The following is a 24,321-nucleotide window of genomic DNA, read 5'->3' on the forward strand; positions in this document are numbered from 1 at the left end:
TTAGCCGATTGGCCGCCCTTGTTCCCCTCGACCAATCGGCGCCCGGGGCATTAAGCTGTGGTTAAAACATGCAGATCTATTCAAACGATCCCGCTCCGTGATTGGACCGTGGATTAACCCAGGAAACGCCCAGTACACGTGCTTTTTCTCCCCTCCCATCCTTCACTGTGAAGAAAGGCTGTTGTAGACTTTGTCATTTTTAATTAAAAAATCCTCAACAAACCGCGTTACACACAAGTGAAGAAGCGCCGAACAAAAACTTTATTCAGTTACTGACATTTAATAAAACAACATATTGCAGTGGTTAAATGTGCAGTTATCCCCCCCTGCTTTTCTTACGCTTGTACAGAAAGGGCCATGTTGTCACAGAGCTAAGAATAGATGAGCTACACGTTGTATCCCCATATTGCTTTGCGGCTGCACTGAGCTCCACGCCCATCCACCCAGAGCACACTGGGGCCTGATTACACCAGAGGAGGAGGAGGCCTGCAGAGATCACACACTGTATGCTGCAGATAAAAGAAGCTCAGGGGCTGTAACAGAAGATGTTGCATCTACTGCTCCTCACCATTTGTCCATCTTTGTGCTGATGATGCACTTGGCGATGCGATGGCTGCATGTTTCAAATAGCTATTTTTATGCATGATCATACACTGCATTGCAGGAAATGAAAAGCCAATCATTATACCTTCCACCAAACCAGTTATCAGTTGATACCTTATCATTTTATAATATACATGATATCATTTTATAATATACACATGTAATAAATCATGTGTATAGATGGGTTTTAGAGATCAGCTGTAGTTCCGCATGTCAGGATACAGAAGTTGGATTTCAAGGCTTTCCAGTGGGCCTGCCTTGTGGTTACAAAAATGAAATGGCAAATTTCCACATTAGTGTTTATCGGTTTTATACAAATGTGTAAAACAGTAACACAAAAACAAAGCAAACCACTGTGGAGATGGTTTACATTTTTGTTTGTGGTGCAATTCACCTTTATCAGGATGTTTAGCGTTAGAGTTTGGCACAAGTACACAACAGAGGAAAGCTGAGTCCTTCATCAAATGTTCCATCCGTCAGAGAAATACCACAATCATAGTATTTTTAACTCATGGTATGTACTGTGTGTTTTATAGGATTGCAAATAGAGACTGATCCTCCTTGTTTAAGAGAGAACTGAATCTGACGTATTGGTACTACTGCGACAAAATATATTTTTAAATAGTTGTTTACACATTTCATCATATCTTATTTCAACACGACCAGCATTTTAATATATATACAAACTAATTTATTGTAGAGGAAAATACTGATAGGTCAAAATACGAGACGAGAGAGGAAAAACGCTCAGCTGCAAAAAAGTGGTTTTACCAAATACCTGACATTTTATCTTTTGCCATACATGTTTCCTGAAAAGGGATAATGCAGTGAAAGCTGTTATCGCGTCACTTCAACAGATTCCTTTCAGGTCAACTCTTCATCTAACACACAGCAGGTGCCTTTGTTAGAAGAGTGTCTTGCGCCCCCTAGTGTTTACTTGACAGAACCGTCCAGTTGTCCTCACATTTGAAAGAGCTGCAGTAAAGTTACAGATCTGGGATCTGAGTCCTGGACTTGGTGGAGGAATTTGTTCTGGAAACTAATTTCACTGAGGCCTCCTTCTCTCTGTGTGTTTAAGACTGAAGTCACAGTTTAGCAGTTTATCTAATAAAAGTAGCTCAGTGAAGGAATTTGGTTTAATAATGGTTTAAATCTTTAAGTGTGTATCAGCGAATTGTTGACTGATTTGTACATGAGGTATACCATTACATTTTTATACACAGCATACAATTATTAAATATATGGCACACTTTCCAAAGACCACATCCCCCCTGTCCTCCAGAACCTACACTGGCTTCCGGCCCTTCATCGCATCGAATTCAAAATCCTCCTCCTCCCCCGAAAAGAAATATGGTTTAATTATTTTATGTCTTTCTTTCAAACTCTATGTAAAGTGTCTTTCAGTTCCTTGAAATGCGCCATACAAATAAAATGTGTTATTAATATTATTATTATTATTATTATTATTATTATTATTAATAAAATGTGGTATAGACACTTTTGATAGGATTCTCGACAGAGTGGACAATGGACAATAGTGGGAAATGTTTGGAGTATTATGGAGACAGTACCAAAAAAATGGAGGAAATTGATTTTTAAATTTTTTTCACTATATAATTGGACAAACTGATTTTTGGATGACTCCCAGAGAGAAGATCGCCTGTAGATGGCAGTAATGCAACACCGTGGATGCAAGCTGCCCGACAACACCGAGAAAGAAGAAGAGGAGGAGGCGGAAGGGCATGATGGTTTGTCAACAGTATTGAGAAGAAGGTGTTGATTAATACACTCATGGTCGTGTTTACCTTTGTGACTATTGGTTTCATAGTGTGTAGTAGTTATACATATCAGCTAGGTTAACTGAGGGCTGGCCGCCATCCGTCGTATTTGGTCTTCGCTGCGTTAGCTCGCTATAGTGTTTGAATAGGAAATGTCAACATGGCAGAGTGCGAGGATGAGATCTATCGTCAGCACAGACTGATGGATATCATCTGCGAACCTGAAATACAGCCGCACAGAAAAGGTCTGTAAAACATCGATTAGCTTAATTAACTCATGTTAATCATATGGTCTTTTTACCCACTTCTGTCCATTGTCTCCTCCAGAGCTCCCACAGCAACATGTCTGTATCAAGGAAGAGTTTCCTGCTGACCTGCTGGAGAGGAACCCCAGTCCAGACCAAGAGGAGCCAGAACCTCCACAGATTAAGGAGGAACAGGAGGAGCACTGCATCGGTCTGGAAGTCGAGCAGCTTGTACTGAAGCAGGAGGACGATGATGACTTCTTGTTCAATCCTACTTTCGAGGAAAGTGACCACAATGAACCAGATCCAAGTGACCACCAGCTCCTCTCCCACAACTCAGCTCAAAGCCAAGATCTCAAAGGTGAATGTAGTCGACCTGCATACGGCACAGTGATCTGACACCGGTCTGCAGATGGGCGCCACCACTGAGTCTGGTTCTGCTCCAGGTTTTTTCCAGTTAATGAGTTTTTTCTCTCCACAGTCACCGAAGTGCTTGCTCATTCAGGGAATTGTTGAGTTTCTCAATAAATTGTAAGGTCTTGTTCTTGTTATGTTATGATTTGGCACTTAAAATTGAACTGAATTGAATACCTTTTATTTTAGTTCATTCATTTTTTGCCATGGATTTTTGTGAAGCACTTTGTAACCTTGTCTGGATAAGTTATTATCCACTGATACAGCGAGTTATAAACTGAGAGTATACTAGAGATGAACTGATGCAAAACCAATCAATATTCAATAAAATTGTATTTGTGTAGCCCATATTCACAAATCACAATTTGTCTCACAGGGTTTCACAAGGTGCGACATCTTCTGCCCTTAAACCTCAACAAGAGTAAGGAAAAACTACCAAATAAACCCAATTATACATGAGAAAACCGGAACTGGAGCTAAAATCCAACAGGCAAGGGAGGTTATGTTTTCATCTGCATTTGTTTGTTTGTTTGTTTGTTTGTTAGCAGGATTACACAAAAACTTCCAGACAGGTTACCATGAAATGAGTAGATCCAGATCATGGGGCGGAACTATTCTTAGTTTTTTTTCTTTAACATTGCAACATAGTCTGTTTTTCAACATTTTCCTTGATTGCTCAGAGAAAGAGAATGTAACTCGGTAGAGTGCATACCTCCAACAAGACCCAACAATCACTTTATGGAAATATAAATCTGGATCTTGTGAATATAAATGTGCTTTCATAAGGGGACAGTTTGTACTCTACTGAGTGTCATTCTAGTGCTATCAACTGCCATTTTTAATTAGCAGAATTATTCGTAAGTAAGAGGATGAGATTGATTATCGGCACAGACTGCCGGATCTAATTGGGAAAACCTGAAATAAAGCTACACAGAAACCTTAATTAGATATTATTTGACCACACTTATATTCCTGACCCCTGTTAGTTTAAACATGTGATCTTTTTACCACAACATTAGTTACCTACTCCTGTCCATTGTCTCCTCTAGAGCTCCCAAAGCAACATGTCTGTAATGAGGAAGAGTTTCCTGCTGACCAGCAGCTCTTGAACCTTGAGAGGAACCCCAGTCTGGACAATGAGGAGCCAGAACCTCCCCAGATTAAAGAGGAGGACGAGCTCTGCACCAGTCTGGAAATAGAGCAGCTTGTACTGAAGCAGGAGGATGATGACTTCTTGTTCAATACTTCTTTCAAGGAAAGTGACCAAGATCTCAAAGGTGAATGTACTTGACCTACATACGGTACAGTGATGTGCATATCCATTGAAACAGAGAGTTATAACCTGAGAGTATACTAGAGCTGAACTGATGCAGAACCTGAGCTTAAACCAAACAGGAAAGGGAGGTTATATTTTCGTCGTTGTTTGTCTGTCTGTCTGTCGGCAGGAATATAAAGAAAAAAAACTACTGGGTGGACCATCATGAAAAGTGGTGGAAGGATGTGGTATTGGTCAGGAAGGACCCCATTATGTTCTGGTGCGGATCTCCGATCATAGGGCAGATCTGGGATTTTTTGCGAGATAGGGCATTTTTCAACTTGTTTTTGGTCTCTCTGAGAAGTTGAAGGGCACTCAGTAGAGTCCATACCTCAGCCAAGGACCAAAAGTCCCCTTTTGAAACCACATTTAAATTCACTCGATCTGGATTTTTACCTATTTCTGTCTATTGTCTCCCCTAGAGCTCCCAGAGCAACATTTTCTGAATGAGGAAGAGTTTCCTGCTGACCAGCAGCTCTTGAGCCTTGAGAGGAACCCCAGTCTGGACCAAGGGGAACCAGAACCTCCACAGATTAAAGAGGAGGAGGAGATCTGCACCAGTCTGGAAGTAGAGCAGCTTGTACTGGAGCAGGAGGATGATGATGACTTCTTGTTGAATCCTACTTTCAAGGAAAGTGGCCACAGTGAACCAGATCCAGGTGACCACCAGCTCCTCTCTCACAACTGTCATGTAGCACAGAGTCAAGATCTCAAAGGAGGCAAGCATGGAAACTCAAAATCAGTTAGAAATGCAAAGCCAGCATCAGAGAAGAGACATCACATCATCAAAAAAAAGGCAAAAAGTCACAGTAACTACGCATGTAAATCTACCATGTCAAAGATTATCCCAAATACCTGCAATGGTAAAAACATTTTCCAGTGTGACACTTGTGGAAAAGTCTATAAGTGGAAGTCACGATTAAATATACATCTGAGAGTTCACACAGGTGAGAAACCATATTTTTGCAAAGCATGTGGGAAGGGTTACACGTGTAACAATAGCTTACGGGTCCACATGAGAATGCACACAGGTGAGAAGCCGTTTTGTTGCGAAACCTGCGGGAAAAGTTTTGCATTCAGCAATAGCTTGCTTGTCCACATAAGAACACACACAGGTGAGAAACCTTTTTCTTGCACTACATGTGGAAAAAGCTTCATGTCAATGGGTGGTTTGCAGGTCCACATAAGACAGCACACAGGTGAGAAGCCGTATCCTTGTACAACCTGCGGGAAAAGATTTGGTGACATATCAGTACTAAATAAGCATTTGCATATCCACACAGGGGAGAAACCATATTCTTGTAAAGTATGTGGGAAAGATTTCAGATTTGCCGGTGATTACAAAGTCCACATGAGAACACATTCGGGTGAGAAGCCATACCTTTGCAACACCTGTGGGAAAAGATTTGCTCATGCGTCAAACTTAAAACAGCATATAAATATCCACTCTGATGAAAAGAGACATATCTGCGGAACATGTGGGGAAGGTTTCCTGTCTCGCAGTGACTTGCAGGACCACAGGAGAACACATCCGGTGGAGAAGCCATACCATTGCAACACATGTGGGAAAAGATTTGGTCGCTTGTCGACCTTAAAACGCCATACCAATATTCATACTGATGAAAAGCCACATATCTGCGGAACATGTGGAAAATCTTTCAGACTTTGGCAAAAGTTGGCAGTCCACATTCGACACATCCACCCTGAAAAGCAGCTTAACCCTGTAACACCAGCTGGAGAATGTACTTTGATGGTTCCCAATTTAAAAGCTGTATGAGGTCGCATAGACATAAGTAGCCTTCTATTTGTAGAAAATATGAGTGATGGATTTGTTGCAGTGGCAAATGGCTAAAACATACAAGAATGTGGGAAAAGGTTTTCCCAAATGCACGCAGATCCAGGAATATTTATTATCACTGAATGTTGAGAGATGGTTGTCAATGTGTCAGGAAAGACTGTGGATCATTATGTAAAAATCTGACATATTTGTGGTACAGAGATTTATAAGAACACAGTATGTGGTGCAGATTATCAGATGACTTCCCCTTTTCTTTTCTCTGTTTATTACAAAAGAAGAAAATCTCTTGTTAATGTGTACACAGTCCTAAATGACTGTCACTGTAAATGGTTGTTCTTTTGTACTACGTGTATTCAATACTTGAGTGCATTTGCAGTTTATTAAAGTTTCTTGAATTATGATGATTGTATTTTATGTCTGTCACATTTAATCTGTTTTTCTGTAAATTTGCAAAAAACTCCTGGACATCACCATGAAACTGGGTGAAAAGATGTGGCATGGGTCAGAAAAGAACTGATTACACTTTGGTGCAGATACAGGAATTCTTTCCACTTTCTTTAGTACAGGACTGTTTTTATATCTCTAATAGATGCCGGAGTTACAAGGAGAATTTAATGTTTTATTCTTGCATCTGTTTTGAGACACACTCCAATCCAGAAGGTGGCAGTAATGTGCCCGGAAGCTGTTTACCAACCTTCATTATAAAGAGAAGAAGAAGTACTGTTGTTAGCCTGCTATGCTAACATCCAACAGAACATGATGCTACTCGGCTAAATGCTTTCGGATCAAGTCTTCTACTACACACGTGGTTTTGTTGCGTTTATAACAATTGTCGGCAGAAGTAAAGCAAGTCGCCATCTTCCGTATTCGGTCTTCGCTGCGTTCTCGGAGAAGTTAGCTTCACTAAAGCGTTTGGATGGAAATGTCTACAATCCAGAGTTTAAGACAGTTTATCAACGAGAGGTTACAAACTGCTGCTGAAGACATATTAGGATGTTTTGAAGCGACTGTCGCAAAGTACGAGGATGAGATCGGTCGTCAGCGCAGACTGCTGGATGTAACTTTGAAACCTGTAGTAAAGCTGCAGAGAATAGGTCTGTATCACCTTAGTTAGCAAACTATACACCACACTTATAATCCCTGTTAGTCTAAACACATGGGCTCTTTTATCATGACTTCTGTCCATTGTCTCCAGAGCTCCCACAGCGACATGTCTGTATCAAGGAGGAGTTTCCTGCTGACCTGCTGGAGAGGAACCCCAGTCCAGACCAAGAGGAGCCAGAACCTCCACAGATTAAGGAGCAACAGGAGGAGCACTGCAGCGGTCTGTCTCCTTTTGAAACCACATTTAAATTAACTCAATCTGGATTTTTGCTTGGATCTGCACCAAATTGCACACACTCATAACTATCAGTAATCTATCATTTACCTACTTCTGTCTATTGTCTCCTCTAGAGCTCCCAGAGCAACATTTTCTGAATGAGGACGAGTTTCCTGCTGACCAGCAGCTCTGGAGCCTTGAGAGGAACCCCAGTCTGGACCAAGAGGAGCCAGAACCTCCACAGATTAAAGAGGAGGAGGAGCTCTGCACCAGTCTGGAAGTAGAGCAGCTTGTACTGAAGCAGGAGGATCAAGATAACCTTTTGTTGAATACTACTTTCAAGGAAAGTGACCACAGTGAACCAGAACCAAGTGACCACCAGCTCCTCTCCCACAGCTCAGCTCAGAGCCAAGATCTCAAAGGAGGCCAGCATGGAAACTCAACATCAGTTAGTAATGCAGAGCAGGCATCAGAAAAGGAACATCATGTCATCACAGTAGCAAAAGAAAGCACAAGTCCCAGTAACCTTGCATGTAGCACTACCATGTCAAAGATTGTGCCGAATATCTGCAAGAGTAAAAAGGTTTTCCAGTGTGACACTTGTGGAAAAGTCTTTAAGTGGAAGTCACGATTAAATGGACATCTGAAGGTGCACACAGATGAGAAACCATATGTTTGCAAAACCTGTGGAAAAAGATTTTGTTACAGGTCAGCACTAAAAACACATTTGAGAATCCACACAGGGGAGAAACTGCATTCTTGCGAAATGTGTGAAAAAGGTTTCACAACTAGAAGTAAGCTGCAGGTCCATGAGAGAACGCACACGGGCGAGAGACCTTTTTCTTGCAAAACCTGTGGGAAAAGTTTTAGCATGAGAAATACCCTTCAGAGACACAAGAAAACACACACGGGCAAGAAACCTTTTTCTTGCAAAACGTGTGGGAGAAGTTTTAGCCTGAGAAATACCCTGCAGAGACACGAGATAACGCACACGGGCGAGAGACCTTTTTCTTGCAAAACTTGTGGGAGAGGTTTTAGCATGAGAAATACCCTGCAGGTCCACGAGAGAACACACACGGGCGAGAGACCTTTTTCTTGCAAAACTTGTTGGAGAAGTTTTAATATTAGAAGTAACCTGCAGGTCCACGAGAGAACGCACACGGGCGAGAAACCTTTTTCTTGCAAAACCTGTGGGAAAAGTTTTAGCCTGAGAAATACCCTGCAGCGACACGAGATAACGCACACGGGCGAGAAACCTTTTTCTTGCAAAACTTGTGGGAAAAGTTTTACCATGAGAAATACCCTGCAGCGACACCAGACAACGCACATGGGCAAGAAACCTTTTTCTTGCAAAACCTGTGGGAAAAGTTTTAGCATGAGAAATACCCTGCAGCGACACGAGATAACGCACACGGGCGAGAGACCTTTTTCCTGCAAAACTTGTGGGAGAAGTTTTAATCTTAGAAGTAACTTGCAGCGACACGAGAGAACGCACACGGGTGAGAAACCTTTTTCTTGCAAAACTTGTGGGGAAAGTTTTATGCGTGTAAATACCCTGCAGGTCCACGAGATAACACACACGGGCGAGAAACCTTTTTCTTGCAAAACTTGTGAGAGAAGTTTTATACGTGGATGTAGGTTGAAAGTCCACATGAGAAGCCATAAAGGTGAGGAGTCGTATCCCTGCACAACTTGTGGGGAAAGATTTGTTAACCAATCCCTTCTAACAAAACATTTGAGTACCCACACATAGCAAAACTGATATTTTTGTAAAATGTTGGAAACATGTCTGACTTGCCAGTTCATACAAAGTCCACAGGAGAATACATCCAGTTGAGAAGCCACACCATGGCAACATGAGAGGGATAAGATTAGCTCAAGCGTTGTCAAAGAAGTTGTTACTTAGTTATTGATTCATTAATTAGTGATACAACAGTTAGCGAAAACGACACTGGAAATGTTTCCAGGGGACCAAAAAAGTGATGAACCTTGTTGTAGTTCAATGCTTTATGAAGTTCCATCACCACTGATGAGGAGCAGACTTCAATAACTTCACAAAGCATTGAACTACAGCCAGGTTCATCACTTAGAAATACACAAGAGATATTGTCTACATTTGCATTAGCTGCATCTCTGCAACTGAATGTGGAAAATATCCCATTGAGGAGACATCACAATATCTTTGATGCAGTACATGGTCAACAACATTTGCTGAAGTACCCACGTGTCTGTTCTTCATGTGACTGTCATTGATATTTACATCTGCAAAGGAAGTGATGTTTTCACCCATGTCTCTTTGTTTATTCATTTATCAGCCATTTATACCAAATGGTGCAGGAAGGGGACGGGGGTGAGAGAAATTGATTGGGTTAAAGTGGCAGATCCAGGATATTTTATTGTCACTGAATGTTGAGAGATGGTTGTCAATGTGTCAGGAAAGACTGTTGATCATGATGTAAAAATCTGACATATTTGTGGTACAGAGATTTATAAGAACACAGAATGTGGTGCAGATTATCAGATGATTTACCTTTTTCTATTCTCTTTTATTTCAAAAGAAGAAAATCTTTTGTTAATGTGTACACAGTCCTAAATGACTCTCACTGTAATTGGTTATTCTTTTGTACTATGTGTATTCAATACTTCAGAACATTTGCAGTTCATTAAAGTTTCTTGAATTATGATGATTTTATGTCTGTCACACATTTAATCTGTGTTTGTCTGTAAATTAGCAAAAAAACTCCTGGACATCACCATGAAACTGGGTGAAAAGATGTGGCTTCGGTCAGAAAAGAACTGAATACACTTTGGTGCAGATACAGGAATTCTTTCCACTTTCTTTAGTACAGGACTGTTTTTATATCTCTAATAGATGCCGGAGTTACAAGGAGAATTTAATGTTTTATTCTTGAATCTGCTTCGAGCCACACTCCAATCCAGAAGGTGGCAGTAGTGCACCCGGAAGCTGTTTGCCAACCTTCATTATAAGGAGAAGAACAAGTACTGTTGTTAGCCTGCTATGCTAACATCCAACAGAACATGATGCTACTCGGCTAAATACTTTCGGATCAAGTCTTCTACTACACACGTGGTTTTGTTGCGTTTCTAACAATTGTCGGCAGAAGTAAAGCAAGTCGCCATCTTCCGTATTCGGTCTTCGCTGCGTTCTCAGAGAAGTTAGTTTCACTAAAGCGTTTGGATGGAAATGTCTACAATCCAGAGTTTAAGACAGTTTATCAACGAGAGGTTACAAACTGCTGCTGAAGACATATTAGGATGTTTTGAAGCGACTGTCGCAAAGTACGAGGATGAGATCGGTCGTCAGCGCAGACTGCTGGATGTAACTTTGAAACCTGTAGTAAAGCTGCAGAGAATAGGTCTGTATCACCTTAGTTAGCAAACTATACACCACACTTATAATCCCTGTTAGTCTAAACACATGGGCTCTTTTATCATGACTTCTGTCCATTGTCTCCTCCAGAGCTCCCACAGCGACATGTCTGTATCAAGGAGGAGTTTCCTGCTGACCTGCTGGAGAGGAACCCCAGTCCAGACCAAGAGGAGCCAGAACCTCCACAGATTAAGGAGCAACAGGAGGAGCACTGCATCGGTCTGTCTCCTTTTGAAACCACATTTAAATTCACTCGATCTGGATTTTTGCTTGGATCTGCAGCAAATTGCACACACTCATAACTATCAGTAATCTATCAGTTACCTACTTCTGTCTATTGTCTCCTCTAGAGCTCCCAGAGCAACATTTTCTGAATGAGGAAGAGTTTCCATCTGACCAGCAGCTCTGGAGCCTTGAGAGGAACCCCAGTCTGGACCAAGAGGAGCCAGAACCTCCACAGATCAAAGAGGAGGAGGAGCTCTGCATCGGTCTGGAAGTAGAGCAGCTTGTACTGAAGCAGGAGGATCAAGATAACCTTTTGTTGAATCCTACTTTCAAGGAAAGTGACCACAGTGAACCAGAACCAAGTGACCACCAGCTCCTCTCCCACAGCTCAGCTCAGAGCCAAGATCTCAAAGGAGGCCAGCATGGAAACTCAACATCAGTTAGTAATGCTGAGCAGGCATCAGAAAAGGGACATCATGTCATCACAAGAGCAAAAGAAAGCACAAGTCCCAGTAACCTTGCATGTAGCATTACCATGTCAAAGATTGTGCCGAATATCTGCAAGAGTAAAAAGGTTTTCCAGTGTGACACTTGTGGAAAAGTCTTTAAGTGGAGGTCACAATTAAATGGACATCTGAAGGTGCACACAGATGAGAAACCATATCTTTGCAAAACCTGTGGAAAAAGATTTTGTTACAAGTCAGCACTAAAAACACATTTCAGAATCCACACAGGGGAGAAACTGCATTCTTGCGAAATGTGTGAAAAAAGTTTCACAAGTAGCACAAATTTGAAGATCCACGAGAGAACACACACGGGCGAGAGACCTTTTTCTTGCAAAACTTGTGGGGAAAGTTTTAGGCGTGGAGATACCCTGCAGGTCCACGAGAGAACACACACGGGCCAGAAACCTTTTTCTTGCAAAACTTGTGGGAGAGGTTTTAGCCTGAGAAATACCCTGCAGGTCCACGAGAGAACCCACACGGGCGAGAAACCTTTTTCTTGCAAAACTTGTGGGAAAAGTTTTAGGCTGAGAAATACCCTGCAGGTCCACGAGAGAACGCACACGGGCGAGAAACCTTTTTCTTGCAAAACTTGTGGGAAAAGTTTTACAACTAGAAATTACCTGAAGATACACGAGAGAAGTCACACGGGCGAGAAACCTTTTTCTTGCAAAACTTGTGGGAAAAGTTTTACGCGTGTAAATTACCTGCAGGTCCACGAGAGAAGGCACACGGGCGAGAGACCTTTTTCTTGCAAAACTTGTGGGAAAAGTTTTACAACTAGAAATGTCCTGAAGATACACGAGAGAACTCACACGGGCGAGAAACCTTTTTCTTGCAAAACTTGTGGGAAAAGTTTTACGCGTGTAAATTACCTGCAGGTCCACGAGAGAAGGCACACGGGCGAGAGACCTTTTTCTTGCAAAACTTGTGGGAAAAGTTTTACAACTAGAAATGTCCTGAAGACACGAGAGAGCACACGGGCGAGAAACCTTTTTCTTGCAAAACTTGTGGGAAAAGTTTTACGCGTGTAAATTACCTGCAGGTCCACGAGAGAAGGCACACGGGCGAGAGACCTTTTTCTTGCAAAACTTGTGGGAAAAGTTTTACAACTAGAAATGTCCTGAAGATACACGAGAGAACGCACACGGGCGAGAAACCTTTTTCTTGCAAAACTTGTGGGAAAAGTTATACACGTGGATGTAAGTTGAAAGTCCACATGAGAAGCCATAAAGGTGAGGAGCTGTATCCCTGTACAACTTGTGGGGAAAGATTTGTTAGCAAATCACTTCTAACCAAACATTTGATTACCCACACATAGCAAAACTGATATTTTTGTAAAATGTTGGAAAGATCTCTGTCTTGCCAGTTTATAAAAGCCCACAGGAGAATACATCCAGTTGAGAAGCCACACCATGGCCACACGAGAGAGATAAGATTTGCACAAGCGTTGTCAAAGAAGTTGTTACTTAGTTATTGATTCATTAATTAGTGATACAACAGTTAGCGAAAACGACACTGGAAATGTTTCCAGGGGACCAAAAAAGTGATGAACCTTGTTGTAGTTCAATGCTTTATGAAGTTCCATCACCACTGATGAGTAGCAGACTTCAATAACTTCACAAAGCATTGAACTACAGCCAGGTTCATCACTTACATCTACACAAGAGAGATTGTCTACATTTGCATTAGCTGCATCTCTGTAACTGAATGTGGAAAATATCCCATTGAGGAGACATCACAATATCTTTGATACAAGTCAGCACCAAATTGCACACACTCATAACTATCAGTAATCTATCAGTTACCTACTTCTGTCTATTGTCTCCTCTAGAGCTCCCAGAGCAACATTTTCTGAATGAGGAAGAGTTTCCTGCTGACCTGCAGCTCTGGAACCTTGAGAGGAACCCCAGTCTGGACCAAGAGGAGCCAGAACCTCCACATATTAAAGAGGAGGAGGAGATCTGCACCAGTCTGGAAGTAGAGCAGCTTGTATTGAAGCAGGAGGATCAAGATAACCTTTTGTTGAATCCTACTTTCAAGGAAAGTGACCACAGTGAACCAGAACCAAGTGACCACCAGCTCCTCCACCACAGCTAAGCTCAGAGCCAAGATCTCAAAGGAGGCAAGCATGGAAACTCTAAATCAGTTAGTAATGCAGAGCAGGCATCAGAAAAGGGACATCATGTCATCACAAGAGCAAAAGAAAGCACAAGTCCCAGTAACCTTGCATGTAGCATTACCATGTCAAAGGTTGTGCTGAATATCTGCAAGAGCAAAAAGGTTTTCCAGTGTGACACTTGTGGAAAAGTCTTTAAGTGGAAGTCACGATTAAATAGACATCTGAAGGTGCACACAGGTGAGAAACAGCATTCTTGCGAAATGTGTGCAAAAAGTTTCACAACTAGCACAAATTTGAAGATCAACGAGGCAACACACACGGGCAACAAACCTTTTTCTTGCAGAACTTGTGAGAAAAGTTATACAAATAGAAAAACACTGAAGATACACGAGAGAACGCACACGGGCGAGAAACCTTTTTCTTGCAAAACTTGTGAGAGAAGTTTTATACGTGGATATAGGTTGAAAGTCCACATGAGAAGCCATAAAGGTGAGGAGTCGTATCCCTGTACAACTTGTGGGGAAAGATTTGTTAGCAAATCCCTTCTAACAAAACATCTGATTACCCACACATAGCAAAACTGATATTTTTGTAAAATGTTGGAAAGATCTCTGACTTGCCAGTTCATACGAAGTCCACAGGAGTATACATCCAGTTGAGAAGCCACACCATGGCCACACGAGAGGGATACGATTTGCTCAAGCGTTGTCAAAGAAGTTGTTACTTAGTTATTGATTCATTAATTTGTGATACAACAGTTAGCGAAAACGACACTGGAAATGTTTCCAGGGGACCAAAAAAGTGATGAACCTTGTCGTAGTTCAATGCTTTATGAAGTTCCATCACCACTGATGAGGAGCAGACTTCAATAACTTCACAAAGCATTGAACTACAGCCAGGTTCATCACTTAGAAATACACAAGAGATATTGTCTACATTTGCATTAGCTGCATCTCTGTAACTGAATGGAAAATATCCCATTGAGGAGACATCACAATATCTTTGATGCAGTACATGGTCAACAACATTTGCTGAAGTACCCACGTTTCTGTTCTTCATGTGACTGTCATTGATATTTACATCTGCAAAGGAAGTGATGTTTTCACCCATGTCTCTTTGTTTATTTATTTATCAGCCATTTATACCAAATGGTGCAGGAAGGGGACGGGGGTGAGAGAAATTGATTGGGTTAAAGTGGCAGATCCAGGATATTTTATTATCACTGAATGTTGAGAGATGGTTGTCAATGTGTCAGGAAAGACTGTGGATCATGATGTAAAAATCTGACATATTTGTGGTACAGAGATTTATAAGAACACAGAATGTGGTGCAGATTATCAGATGACTTCCCTTTTTCTATTCTCTTTTATTTCAAAAGAAGAAAATCTCTTGTTAATGTGTTGTTGGGCCATGGTTTTGTGTGAAACCACACTTCGGCCTACATGTGCCATCGAACCCTGAAGCCGCATGTTCCCCCAGGACTCCGTCTCCCAGGGGCCATTAAAAACCAGAGCAAGGAACTCAGTCTCCCAGCAGGCAACAACTTCACACAGAGGGGTGGAAAACCCCCCAGGGACACAGGTTTCAACTCCCATTGGTCACTCTGGACCCCATGACCTGTGAGGTCACCGGGCCAATATAAGCCAGGTTCTCCAGCTTCTTGCGCTCGATCTCTCTCTTGCTAAAACCCCTCTAAGGAGAGAAGGCTGTTGAGCCTCTTCTGCCTCTTCCTACGATCCTTCCACGAGGGAAGGCTGTGGAGCCTCTTCTCCAGCTCACATCTTCTCTTCCCATCCAACTCTTCGAGAGGAGCACAAAGGTGCAGCTTCCAGCTCATCTCACCAAGGAAACCTCCTCGCCTCCAAGCTCTACCAACGTCCTAGCGCGACTCGATGTCCTGCTGGCAAACTTCAACAACTGAACTGAACTCAACCGAAACCAGCAAGACGACACAAAACTGCGAACTGCACAGCAACTTCCGTTTTCCCTTTCCACGGACTGGTAACACAACTGGGCTTAATAATTATACTAGGCTAAGCAAGACTGTTTATTCGATTCTGTGTGAGGGTATAAGTTTGATTTGTGGTGTTGTGGTATTTTGGGTACAAGTTATTGAGAAAGTAATGTTAGTCTGTTATGCTCTTCACAGTCTTTCGTTGCATCCAATCTAGTAACTTCCTCTAATTTGGCACACACACAGACACACGCATAACTCTTCACCTCATTAGCTCTACAGGTCGTAAACATTCCAATAGGTGGGGAAGGGTGTTATCTCTGTAGCCAACCATCTTGAAAGCACGCTGACTCACACAGACACACACACATGTATACACACATACCTATCTTTGTTTAGCAATTAGACCGTTAGTAATTTGTGTTTTTATACTTTATTATATTCATAATAAATGTTTTCCTTTCACAAATGTGTTTTCCATTAATGTTGCATAAGTGAATTCGCCAACCTCTACACTGTCAAGAACCCCATATCTTTCAACTTAGCTAACTATCTATATGGTAATTTTGGTTATAGTTATTAATTTAATTGTTAATCAGAGTTCCAAATTTGTAGTTAGAACCTTTATGAGACTTAATCAATAAATTGGCTATCTTTTCACTTCCTTTGAAGGGTGGTGCCCCGAGGTAACTTTAATCAATTAAAGTTATTATTTAATATTAATAATAAAATATTAATATTTAATATTTTTATCTTGATAACCAAATTTATTGAATGCCGAAAGGCACACCATTTTATGGTATCACGTTTGATGCATTATGGCACAACAGTGTACACAGTCCTAAATGACTCTCACTGTAAATGGTTATTCTTTTGTACTACGTGTATTCAATACTTCAGTGCATGTGCAGTTTATTAAAGTTTTTTGAATTATGCTGATTGTATTTTATGTCTCACACATATAATCTGTGTTTGTCTGTAAATTAGCAAAAAAATTCCAGGACATCACCATGAAACTGGGTGAAAAGATGTGGCATGGGTCAGAAAAGAACTGAATACACTTTGGTGTAGATACAGGAATTCTTTCCATTTTCTTTAGTACAGGACTGTTTTTATATCTCTAATAGATGCCGGATTTACAAGGAGAATTTAATGTTTTATTCTTGAATCTGCTTCGAACCACACTCCAATCCAGAAGGTGGCAGTAATGCGCCCGGAAGCTGTTTGCCAACCTTCATTATAAGTAGAAGACGAACTACTGTTGTTAGCCTGCTATGCTAACATCCAACAGAACATGATGCTACTCGGCTAAATGCTTTCGGATCAAGTCTTCTACTACACACGTGGTTTTGTTGCGTTTATAACAATTGTCGGCAGAAGTAAAGCAAGTCGCCATCTTCCTTATTCGTCTTCGCTGCGTTCTCGGAGAAGTTAGTTGGCTAAAGCGTTTGAATGGAAATGTCTACAATCCAGAGTTTAAGACAGTTTATCAACGAGAGGTTACAAACTGCTGCTGAAGACATATTAGGATGTTTTGAAGCGACTGTCGCAAAGTACGAGGATGAGATCGGTCGTCAGCGCAGAGTGCTGGATGTAACTTTGAAACCTGTAGTAAAGCTGCAGAGAATAGGTCTGTATCAATTTAGTTAGCAAACTATACACCACACTTATAATCCCTGTTAGTCTAAACACATGGGCTCTTTTATCATGACTTCTGTCTATTGTCTCCTCCAGAGCTCCCACAGCGACATGTCTGTATCAAGGAAGAGTTTCCTGCTGACCTGCTTGAGAGGAACCCCAGTCCAGACCAAGAGGAGCCAGAACCTCCACAGATTAAGGAGCAACAGGAGGAGCACTGCATCGGTCTGTCCCCTTTTGAAACCACATTTAAATTAACTCAATCTGGATTTTTGTTTGGATCTGCAGCAAATTGCACACACTCATAACTATCAGTAATCTTTCAATTACCTACTTCTGTCTATTGTCTCCTCTAGAGCTCCCAGAGCAACACTTTCTTAAAGAGGAAGAGTTTCCTGCTGACCAGCAGCTCTGGAGCCTTGAGAGGAAACCCAGTCTGGACCAAGAGGAGCCAGAACCTCCACAGATTAAAGAGGAGGAGGAGATCTGCACCAGTCTGGAAGTGGAGCAGCTTGTATTGAAGCAGGAGGATCAAGATAACCTTTTGTTGAATCCTACTTTCAAGGAAAGTGACCACAGTGAACCAGAACCAAGTGACCACCAGCTCCTCTCCCACAGCTCAGCTCAGAGCCAAGATCTCAAAGGAGGCCAGCATGGAAACTCAACATCAGTTAAAAATACAGAGCGGGCATCAGAAAAGGAACATCATGTCATCACAAGAGCAAAAGAAAGCACAAGTCCCAGTAACCTTGCATGTAGCATTACCATGTCAAAGATTGTGCCGAATATCTGCAAGAGTAAAAAGGTTTTCCAGTGTAACACTTGTGGAAAAGTCTTTAAGTGGAGGTCACGATTAAATAGACATCTGAAGGTGCACACAGATGAGAAACCATATGTTTGCAAAACCTGTGGAAAAAGATTTTGTTACAAGTCAGCACTAAAAACACATTTGAGAGTCCACACAGGGGAGAAACAGCATTCTTGCGAAATGTGTGCAAAAAGTTTCACAACTAGAAGTTACCTTCAGCGACACGAGATAACGCACACGGGCGAGAGACCTTTTCCTTGCAAAACTTGCGGAAGAAGTTTTACAACTAGAATGAATCTGCAGGTCCACGAGAGAATACACACGGGCGAGAAACCTTTTTCTTGCAAAACTTGTGGGGAAAGTTTTATGCGTGGAAATACCCTGCAGGTCCACGAGAGAACACACACGGGCGAAAAACCTTTTTCTTGCCAAACTTGTGGGATAAGTTTTAGTCTGAGAAATACCCTGCAGAGACACGAGAGAACACACACGGGCGAGAGACCTTTTCCTTGCAAAACTTGTGGGAGAAGTTTTACAACTAGAATGAATCTGCAGGTCCACGAGAGAACGCACACGGGCGAGAAACCTTTCTCTTGCAAAACTTGTGGGAAAAGTTTTACAACTAGAAATGTCCTGAAGATACACGAGAGAACGCACACGGGCGAGAGACCTTTTTCTTGCAAAACTTGTGGGAAAAGTTATACACGTGGATGTAGGTTGAAAGTTCACATGAGAAGCCATAAAGGTGAGGAGCCGTATCCCTGTACAACTTGTGGGGAAAGATTTGTTAGCAAATCACTTCTAACCAAACATTTGAGTACCCACACATAGCAAAACTGATATTTTTGTAAAATGTTGGAAAGATCTCTGTCTTGCCAGTTTATACAAAGTCCACAGGAGAGTACATCCAGTTGAGAAGCCAAATCAATGGCAACACGAGAGGGATAAGATTAGCTCATGCATTGCCAAAGAAGTTGTTACTTAGTTATTGATTCATTAATTAGTGATACAACAGTTAGCGAAAATGACACTGGAAATGTTTCCAGGAGACCAAAAAAGTGATGAACCTAGTTGTAGTTCAATGCTTTATGAAGTTCCATCACCACTGATGAGGAGCAGACTTCAATAACTTCACAAAGCATTGAACTACAGCCAGGTTCATCACTTACATCTACACAAGAGAGATTGTCTACATTTGCATTAGCTGCATCTCTGTAACTGAATGTGGAAAATATCCCATTGAGGAAACATCACAATATCTTTGATGCAGTACATGGTCAACAACATTTGCTGAAGTACCCACGTTTCTGTTCTTGATGTGACTGTCATTGATATTTACATCTGCAAAGGAAGTGATGTTTTCACCCATGTCTCTTTGTTTATTCATTTGTCAGCAATTTATACCAAATGGTGCAGGAAGGGGACGGGGGTGAGAGAAATTGATTGGGTTAAAGTGGCAGATCCAGGATATTTTATTATCACTGAATGTTGAGAGATTGTTGTCAATGTGTCAGGAAAGACTGGATCAAGATGTAAAAATCTGACATTTGTGGTACAGAGATTTATAAGAACACAGAATGTGGTGCAGATTATCAGATGACTTCTCTTTTTCTATTCTCTTTTGTTAATGTGTACACAGTCCTAAATGACTCTCACTGTAAATGGTTATTCTTTTGTACTACGTGTTTTCAATACTTCAGTGCATGTGCAGTTTATTAAAGTTTCTTGAATTATGATGATTGTATTTTATGTCTCACACATTTAATCTGTGTTTGTCTGTAAATTAGCAAAAAAACTCCTGCACATCACCATGAAACTGGGTGAAAAGATGTGGCATGGGTCAGAAAATAACTGATTGCACTTTAGTGCAGATACAGGAATTCTTTCCACTTTCTTTAGTACAGGACTGTTTTTATATCTCTAATAGATGCCGGAGTTACAAGGAGAATTTAATGTTTTATTCTTGAATCTGCTTCGAGCCACACTCCAATCCAGAAGGTGGCAGTAATGCACCCGGAAGCTGTTTGCCAACATTCATTAATATGAGAAGAAGAAGTAATGTTGTTAGCCTGCTATGCTAACATCCAACAGAACATGATGCTACTCGGCTAAATGCTTTCGGATCAAGTCCTCTGCTACACACGTGGTTTTGTTGCGTTTATAACAATTGTCGGCAGAAGTAAAGCAAGTCGCCATCTTCCGTATTCGGTCTTCGCTGCGTTCTCAGAGAAGTTAGTTGGCTAAAGCGTTTGGATGGAAATGTCTACAATCCAGAGTTTAAGACAGTTTATCAACGAGAGGTTACAAACTGCTGCTGAAGACATATTAGGATGTTTTGAAGCGACTGTCGCAAAGTACGAGGATGAGATCGGTCGTCAGCGCAGACTGCTGGATGTAACTTTGAAACCTGTAGTAAAGCTGCAGAGAATAGGTCTGTATCACCTTAGTTAGTGTTAAGACTAAAATCTATGTTTTTCTTTGTGTGTGTGTCTGTGAAGATGGCAATGAAACTGAACTCTAAACAAGTGCAGTATGTTCGACAGGGGTGGGGGCAGTTTGGGCTGAATATGTGGAGAATGTGTGGCCTTCACATAGTGACTTTTTGTAGCCGTTGCTGGCTGGTTTTAATCTTGAAGTTGGTTTGTGTGTGTGTGCGTCACATCGCAGTTCAGTCTCGCACCTGTCTGATAATGCCTGTTGTGGAGACTGTACATCTGTGGCATACAATACACTGTACTTTAACTTGTTCTCATACCTAACTTACTATATTACAGCCTAAACTCCATTAGCTTTTTTCAACATCACACATACATGAATGCACTGTGCTCATTAAGAAACTGTGACCTACCCTTAGAAAGAATTCAAGCAGCTGCCACTAGGTTCTGAAGGACAGATAGGAAAGGCGTTGTTTTGTCTAGAAAATGCGCATGCTTACGCACACAGAACATACAGCCGATAACGCAGGAACACAAGGTTTCTCACTCCAATGAACAACAACACCATATCTGCAAAAATACTGAAGACCCACAAGGCTTCAGCTGAAGGCCTGTCTGTAAAACATGAAACCAAACACTGTCAGAATGTGAAGATTTTCCCAGCTACTGTCAAAGGAGGGGCGAACCTGGGAGCGGCTCCTCATCATTCGTGGATTCCAGTGCCAATAGGCTGGGGACCACGCCTGTGCACCAGCAAGGGATAGCCAAGGTCTAAACCACGGTGACTCCCCCTCATAATAAATATTGCACCCGCCGTCCGTTCGGCCCGACTCTAGACTACCCCGTGCTATTAGAAGGCCGGGGCTGTGCGTTGAGTGCCCATAGCTATGTTGTAGCTTTTCATTGCTTCTAAATAAATACTTGTTGAACCAAACCGAGGCCGGCTCTTCTCATACCTCGGGACAAAAGAACACGACATTAGCAAACTATACACCACACTTATAATCCCTGTTCGTCTAAACACATGGGCTCTTTTATCATGACTTCTGTCCATTGTCTCCTCCAGAGCTCCCACAGCGACATGTCTGTATCAAGGAAGAGTTTCCTGCTGACCTGCTGGAGAGGAACCCCAGTCCAGACCAAGAGGAGCCAGAACCTCCACAGATTAAGGAACAACAGGAGGAGCACTGCATCGGTCGGTCCCCTTTTGAAACCACATTTAAATTCACTCAATCAGGATTTTTGCTTGGATCTGCACCAAATTGCACACACTCATAACTATCAGTAATCTTTCAGTTACCTACTTCTGTCTATTGTCTCCTCTAGAGCTCCCAGAGCAACATTTTCTAAATGAGGAAGAGTTTCCATCTGACCAGCAGCTCTGGAGCCTTGAGAGGAACCCCATTCTGGACCAAGAGGAGCCAGAACCTCCACAGATTAAAGAGGAGGAGGAGCTCTGCATTGGTCTGGAAGTAGAGCAGCTTGTACTGAAGCAGGAGGATCAAGATAACCTTTTGTTGAATCCTACTTTCAAGGAAAGTGACCACAGTGAAACAGAACCAAGTGACCACCAGCTCCTCTCCCACAGCTCAGCTCAGAGCCAAGATCTCAAAGGAGGCCAGCATGGAAACTCAACATCAGTTAGTAATGCAGAGCAGGCATCGGAAAGGGAACATCATGTCATCACAAGAGCAAAAGAAAGCACAAGTCCCAGTAACCTTGCATGTAGCATTACCATGTCAAAGATTATGCCGAATATCTGCAAGAGTAAAAAGATTTTCCAGTGTGACACTTGTGGAAAAGTCTTTAAATGGAAGTCACGATTAAATAGACATCTGAAGGTGCACACAGGTGAGAGGCCACATCTGTCCACTACCTGTGGAAAGAGATTTTGTTACAAGTCAGCACTAAAAACACATTTGAGTGTCCACACAGGGGAGAAACAGCATTCTTGCGAAATGTGTGAAAAAAGTTTCACAACTAGCACAAATTTGAAGATCCATGAGAGAACACACACGGGCGAGAGACCTTTTTTTTGCAAAACTTGTGGGGAAAGTTTTGGTACCACAACTACCCTGCAGGTCCACAAGAGAACACACACGGGCGAGAGACCTTTTTCTTGCAAAACCTGTGGGAAAAGTTTCACGCGTGTAAGTACCCTGAAGGTCCACGAGAGAACACACACGGGCGAGAAACCTTTTTCTTGTGAAACTTGTGGGAGAAGTTTTACAACTAGAATGAATCTGCAGGTCCACGAGAGAACGCACACGGGCGAGAAACCTTTTTCTTGCAAAACCTGTGGGAGAAGTTTTAATATTAGAAGTAACCTGCACGTTCACGAGAGAACGCACACGGGCGAGAAACCTTTTTCTTGCAAAACTTGTGAGAGAAGTTTTACAACTAGAATGAATCTGCAGGTCCACGAGAGAACGCATATGGGCGAGAAACCTTTTTCTTGCAAAACTTGTGGGAAAAGTTTTACAACTAGAAATATCTTGAAGATACACGAGAGAACGCACACGGGCGAGAGACCTTTTTCTTGCAAAACTTGTGGGAAAAGTTTTACAACTAGAAAAATCTTGAAGAGACACGAGAGAATGCACACGGGCGAGAGACCTTTTTCTTGCAAAACTTGTGGGGGAAGTTTTATATGTGGAAGTAGATTTAAAGTCCACATGAGAAGCCATAAAGGTGAGGAGCTTTATCCCTGTACAACTTGTGGGGAAAGATTTGTTAGCAAATCACTTCTAACCAAACATTTGAGTACCCACACGTAGCAAAGCTGATATTTTTGTAAAATGTTGGAAAGATCTCTGTCTTGCCAGTTTATACAAAGTCCACAGGAGAATACATCCAGTTGAGAAGCCACACCACGGCCACACGAGAAAGATAAGATTTGCCCAAGCGTTGTCAAAGAAGTTGTTACTTAGTTATTGATTCATTAATTAGTGATACAACAGTTAGCGAAAGCGACACTGGAAATGTTTCCAGGGGACCAAAAAAGTGATGAACCTAGTTGTAGTTCAATGCTTTATGAAATTCCATCACCACTGATGAGGAGCAGACTTCAATAACTTCACAAAGCATTGAACTACAGCCAGGTTCATCACTTAGATATACACAAGAGATATTGTCTACATTTGCATTAGCTGCATCTCTGTAACTGAATGTGGAAAATATCCCATTGAGGAAACATCACAATATCTTTGATGCAGTACATGGTCAACAGCATTTGCTGAAGTACCCACGTTTCTGTTCTTCATGTGACTCATTGATATTTACATCTGCAAAGGAAGTGATGTTTTCACCCATGTCTCTTTGTTTATTCATTTATCAGCCATTTGTACCAATTGGTGCAGGAAGGGGATGAGGGTGAGAGAAATTGATTGGGTTAAAGTGGCAGATCCAGGATATTTTATTGTCACTGAATGTTGAGAGATGGTTGTCAATGTGTCAGGAAACACTGTGGATCATGATGTAAAAATCTGACATATTTGTGGTACCGAGATTTATAAGAACACAGTATGTGGTGCAGATTATTAGATGACTTCTCTTTTTCTATTCTCTTTTATTTCAAAAGAAGAAAATCTCTAGTTAATGTGTACACAGTCCTAAATGACTCACTGTAAATGGTTATTATTTTGTACTACGTGTATTCAATACTTCAGTGCATGTGCAGTTTATTAAAGTTTCTTGAATTATGCTGATTGTATTTTATTTCTCACACATTTAATCTGTGTTTTTCTGTAAATTAGCAAAAAAACTCCTGGA

General features: G+C 41.6%; 3 protein-coding genes and 1 pseudogene across 8 annotated transcripts; all 4 read left to right on the forward strand.

Annotated features, from left to right (window-relative positions):
• Positions 1 to 2,301: 2,301 nt before the first annotated feature.
• LOC118099865 (oocyte zinc finger protein XlCOF22-like) lies at positions 2,302 to 24,252 on the forward strand. Of its 6 annotated transcripts, XM_047341459.1 has the most exons (5): positions 2,303 to 2,626; positions 2,709 to 2,987; positions 3,417 to 3,461; positions 4,090 to 4,317; positions 4,778 to 6,552. In XM_047341459.1, exons 1-5 carry the CDS (start codon positions 2,542 to 2,544, stop codon positions 6,130 to 6,132), a joined length of 1,992 nt encoding a protein of 663 aa, XP_047197415.1. In that variant the 5' UTR covers positions 2,303 to 2,541; the 3' UTR covers positions 6,133 to 6,552. The 6 variants fall into 6 exon arrangements, with proteins under 6 accessions (XP_047197420.1, XP_047197415.1, XP_047197416.1 ...); XM_047341464.1 differs by lacking the exon at positions 4,778 to 6,552 and having other exon boundaries at positions 2,302 to 2,626; positions 3,417 to 3,530; positions 4,090 to 4,222; XM_047341460.1 differs by lacking the exon at positions 3,417 to 3,461.
• Positions 6,822 to 10,161, forward strand: LOC118099866 (gastrula zinc finger protein XlCGF57.1-like). Its single transcript, XM_047341465.1, has 3 exons — positions 6,822 to 7,247; positions 7,349 to 7,477; positions 7,609 to 10,161. Exons 1-3 carry the CDS (start codon positions 7,070 to 7,072, stop codon positions 9,225 to 9,227), a joined length of 1,926 nt encoding a protein of 641 aa, XP_047197421.1. The 5' UTR covers positions 6,822 to 7,069; the 3' UTR covers positions 9,228 to 10,161.
• Positions 10,449 to 14,119, forward strand: LOC124852476 (annotated as a pseudogene).
• LOC124852478 (gastrula zinc finger protein XlCGF57.1-like) lies at positions 16,846 to 19,849 on the forward strand. The gene is made up of 3 exons (XM_047341468.1): positions 16,846 to 17,299; positions 17,404 to 17,532; positions 17,664 to 19,849. The coding sequence occupies exons 1-3, from the start codon at positions 17,122 to 17,124 to the stop codon at positions 18,944 to 18,946; spliced, it is 1,590 nt and encodes a 529-aa protein (XP_047197424.1). The 5' UTR covers positions 16,846 to 17,121; the 3' UTR covers positions 18,947 to 19,849.
• Positions 24,253 to 24,321: the final 69 nt, after the last annotated feature.

Source organism: Hippoglossus stenolepis, chromosome 9, assembly GCF_022539355.2.
Source record: "Hippoglossus stenolepis isolate QCI-W04-F060 chromosome 9, HSTE1.2, whole genome shotgun sequence".
Taxonomy (NCBI): domain Eukaryota; kingdom Metazoa; phylum Chordata; class Actinopteri; order Pleuronectiformes; family Pleuronectidae; genus Hippoglossus; species Hippoglossus stenolepis.

Excerpts from the sequence above, each read along its gene's own strand:
- LOC118099865 (XM_047341459.1), top strand. The coding sequence starts at position 2,542 with ATGGCAGAGTGCGAGGATGAGATCTATCGTCAGCACAGACTGATGGAT. Across the intron at positions 3,462-4,089 it reads GCCCTTAAACCTCAACAAGA|AGCTCCCAAAGCAACATGTC; the intron begins GTAAGGAAAAAC and ends TGTCTCCTCTAG. Across the intron at positions 4,318-4,777 it reads AAGTGACCAAGATCTCAAAG|AGCTCCCAGAGCAACATTTT; the intron begins GTGAATGTACTT and ends TGTCTCCCCTAG.
- LOC124852478 (XM_047341468.1), top strand. The coding sequence starts at position 17,122 with ATGGAAATGTCTACAATCCAGAGTTTAAGACAGTTTATCAACGAGAGG. Across the intron at positions 17,300-17,403 it reads AGTAAAGCTGCAGAGAATAG|AGCTCCCACAGCGACATGTC; the intron begins GTCTGTATCAAT and ends TGTCTCCTCCAG. Across the intron at positions 17,533-17,663 it reads ACAGGAGGAGCACTGCATCG|AGCTCCCAGAGCAACACTTT; the intron begins GTCTGTCCCCTT and ends TGTCTCCTCTAG.
- LOC118099866 (XM_047341465.1), top strand. The coding sequence starts at position 7,070 with ATGGAAATGTCTACAATCCAGAGTTTAAGACAGTTTATCAACGAGAGG. Across the intron at positions 7,248-7,348 it reads AGTAAAGCTGCAGAGAATAG|AGCTCCCACAGCGACATGTC; the intron begins GTCTGTATCACC and ends CATTGTCTCCAG. Across the intron at positions 7,478-7,608 it reads ACAGGAGGAGCACTGCAGCG|AGCTCCCAGAGCAACATTTT; the intron begins GTCTGTCTCCTT and ends TGTCTCCTCTAG.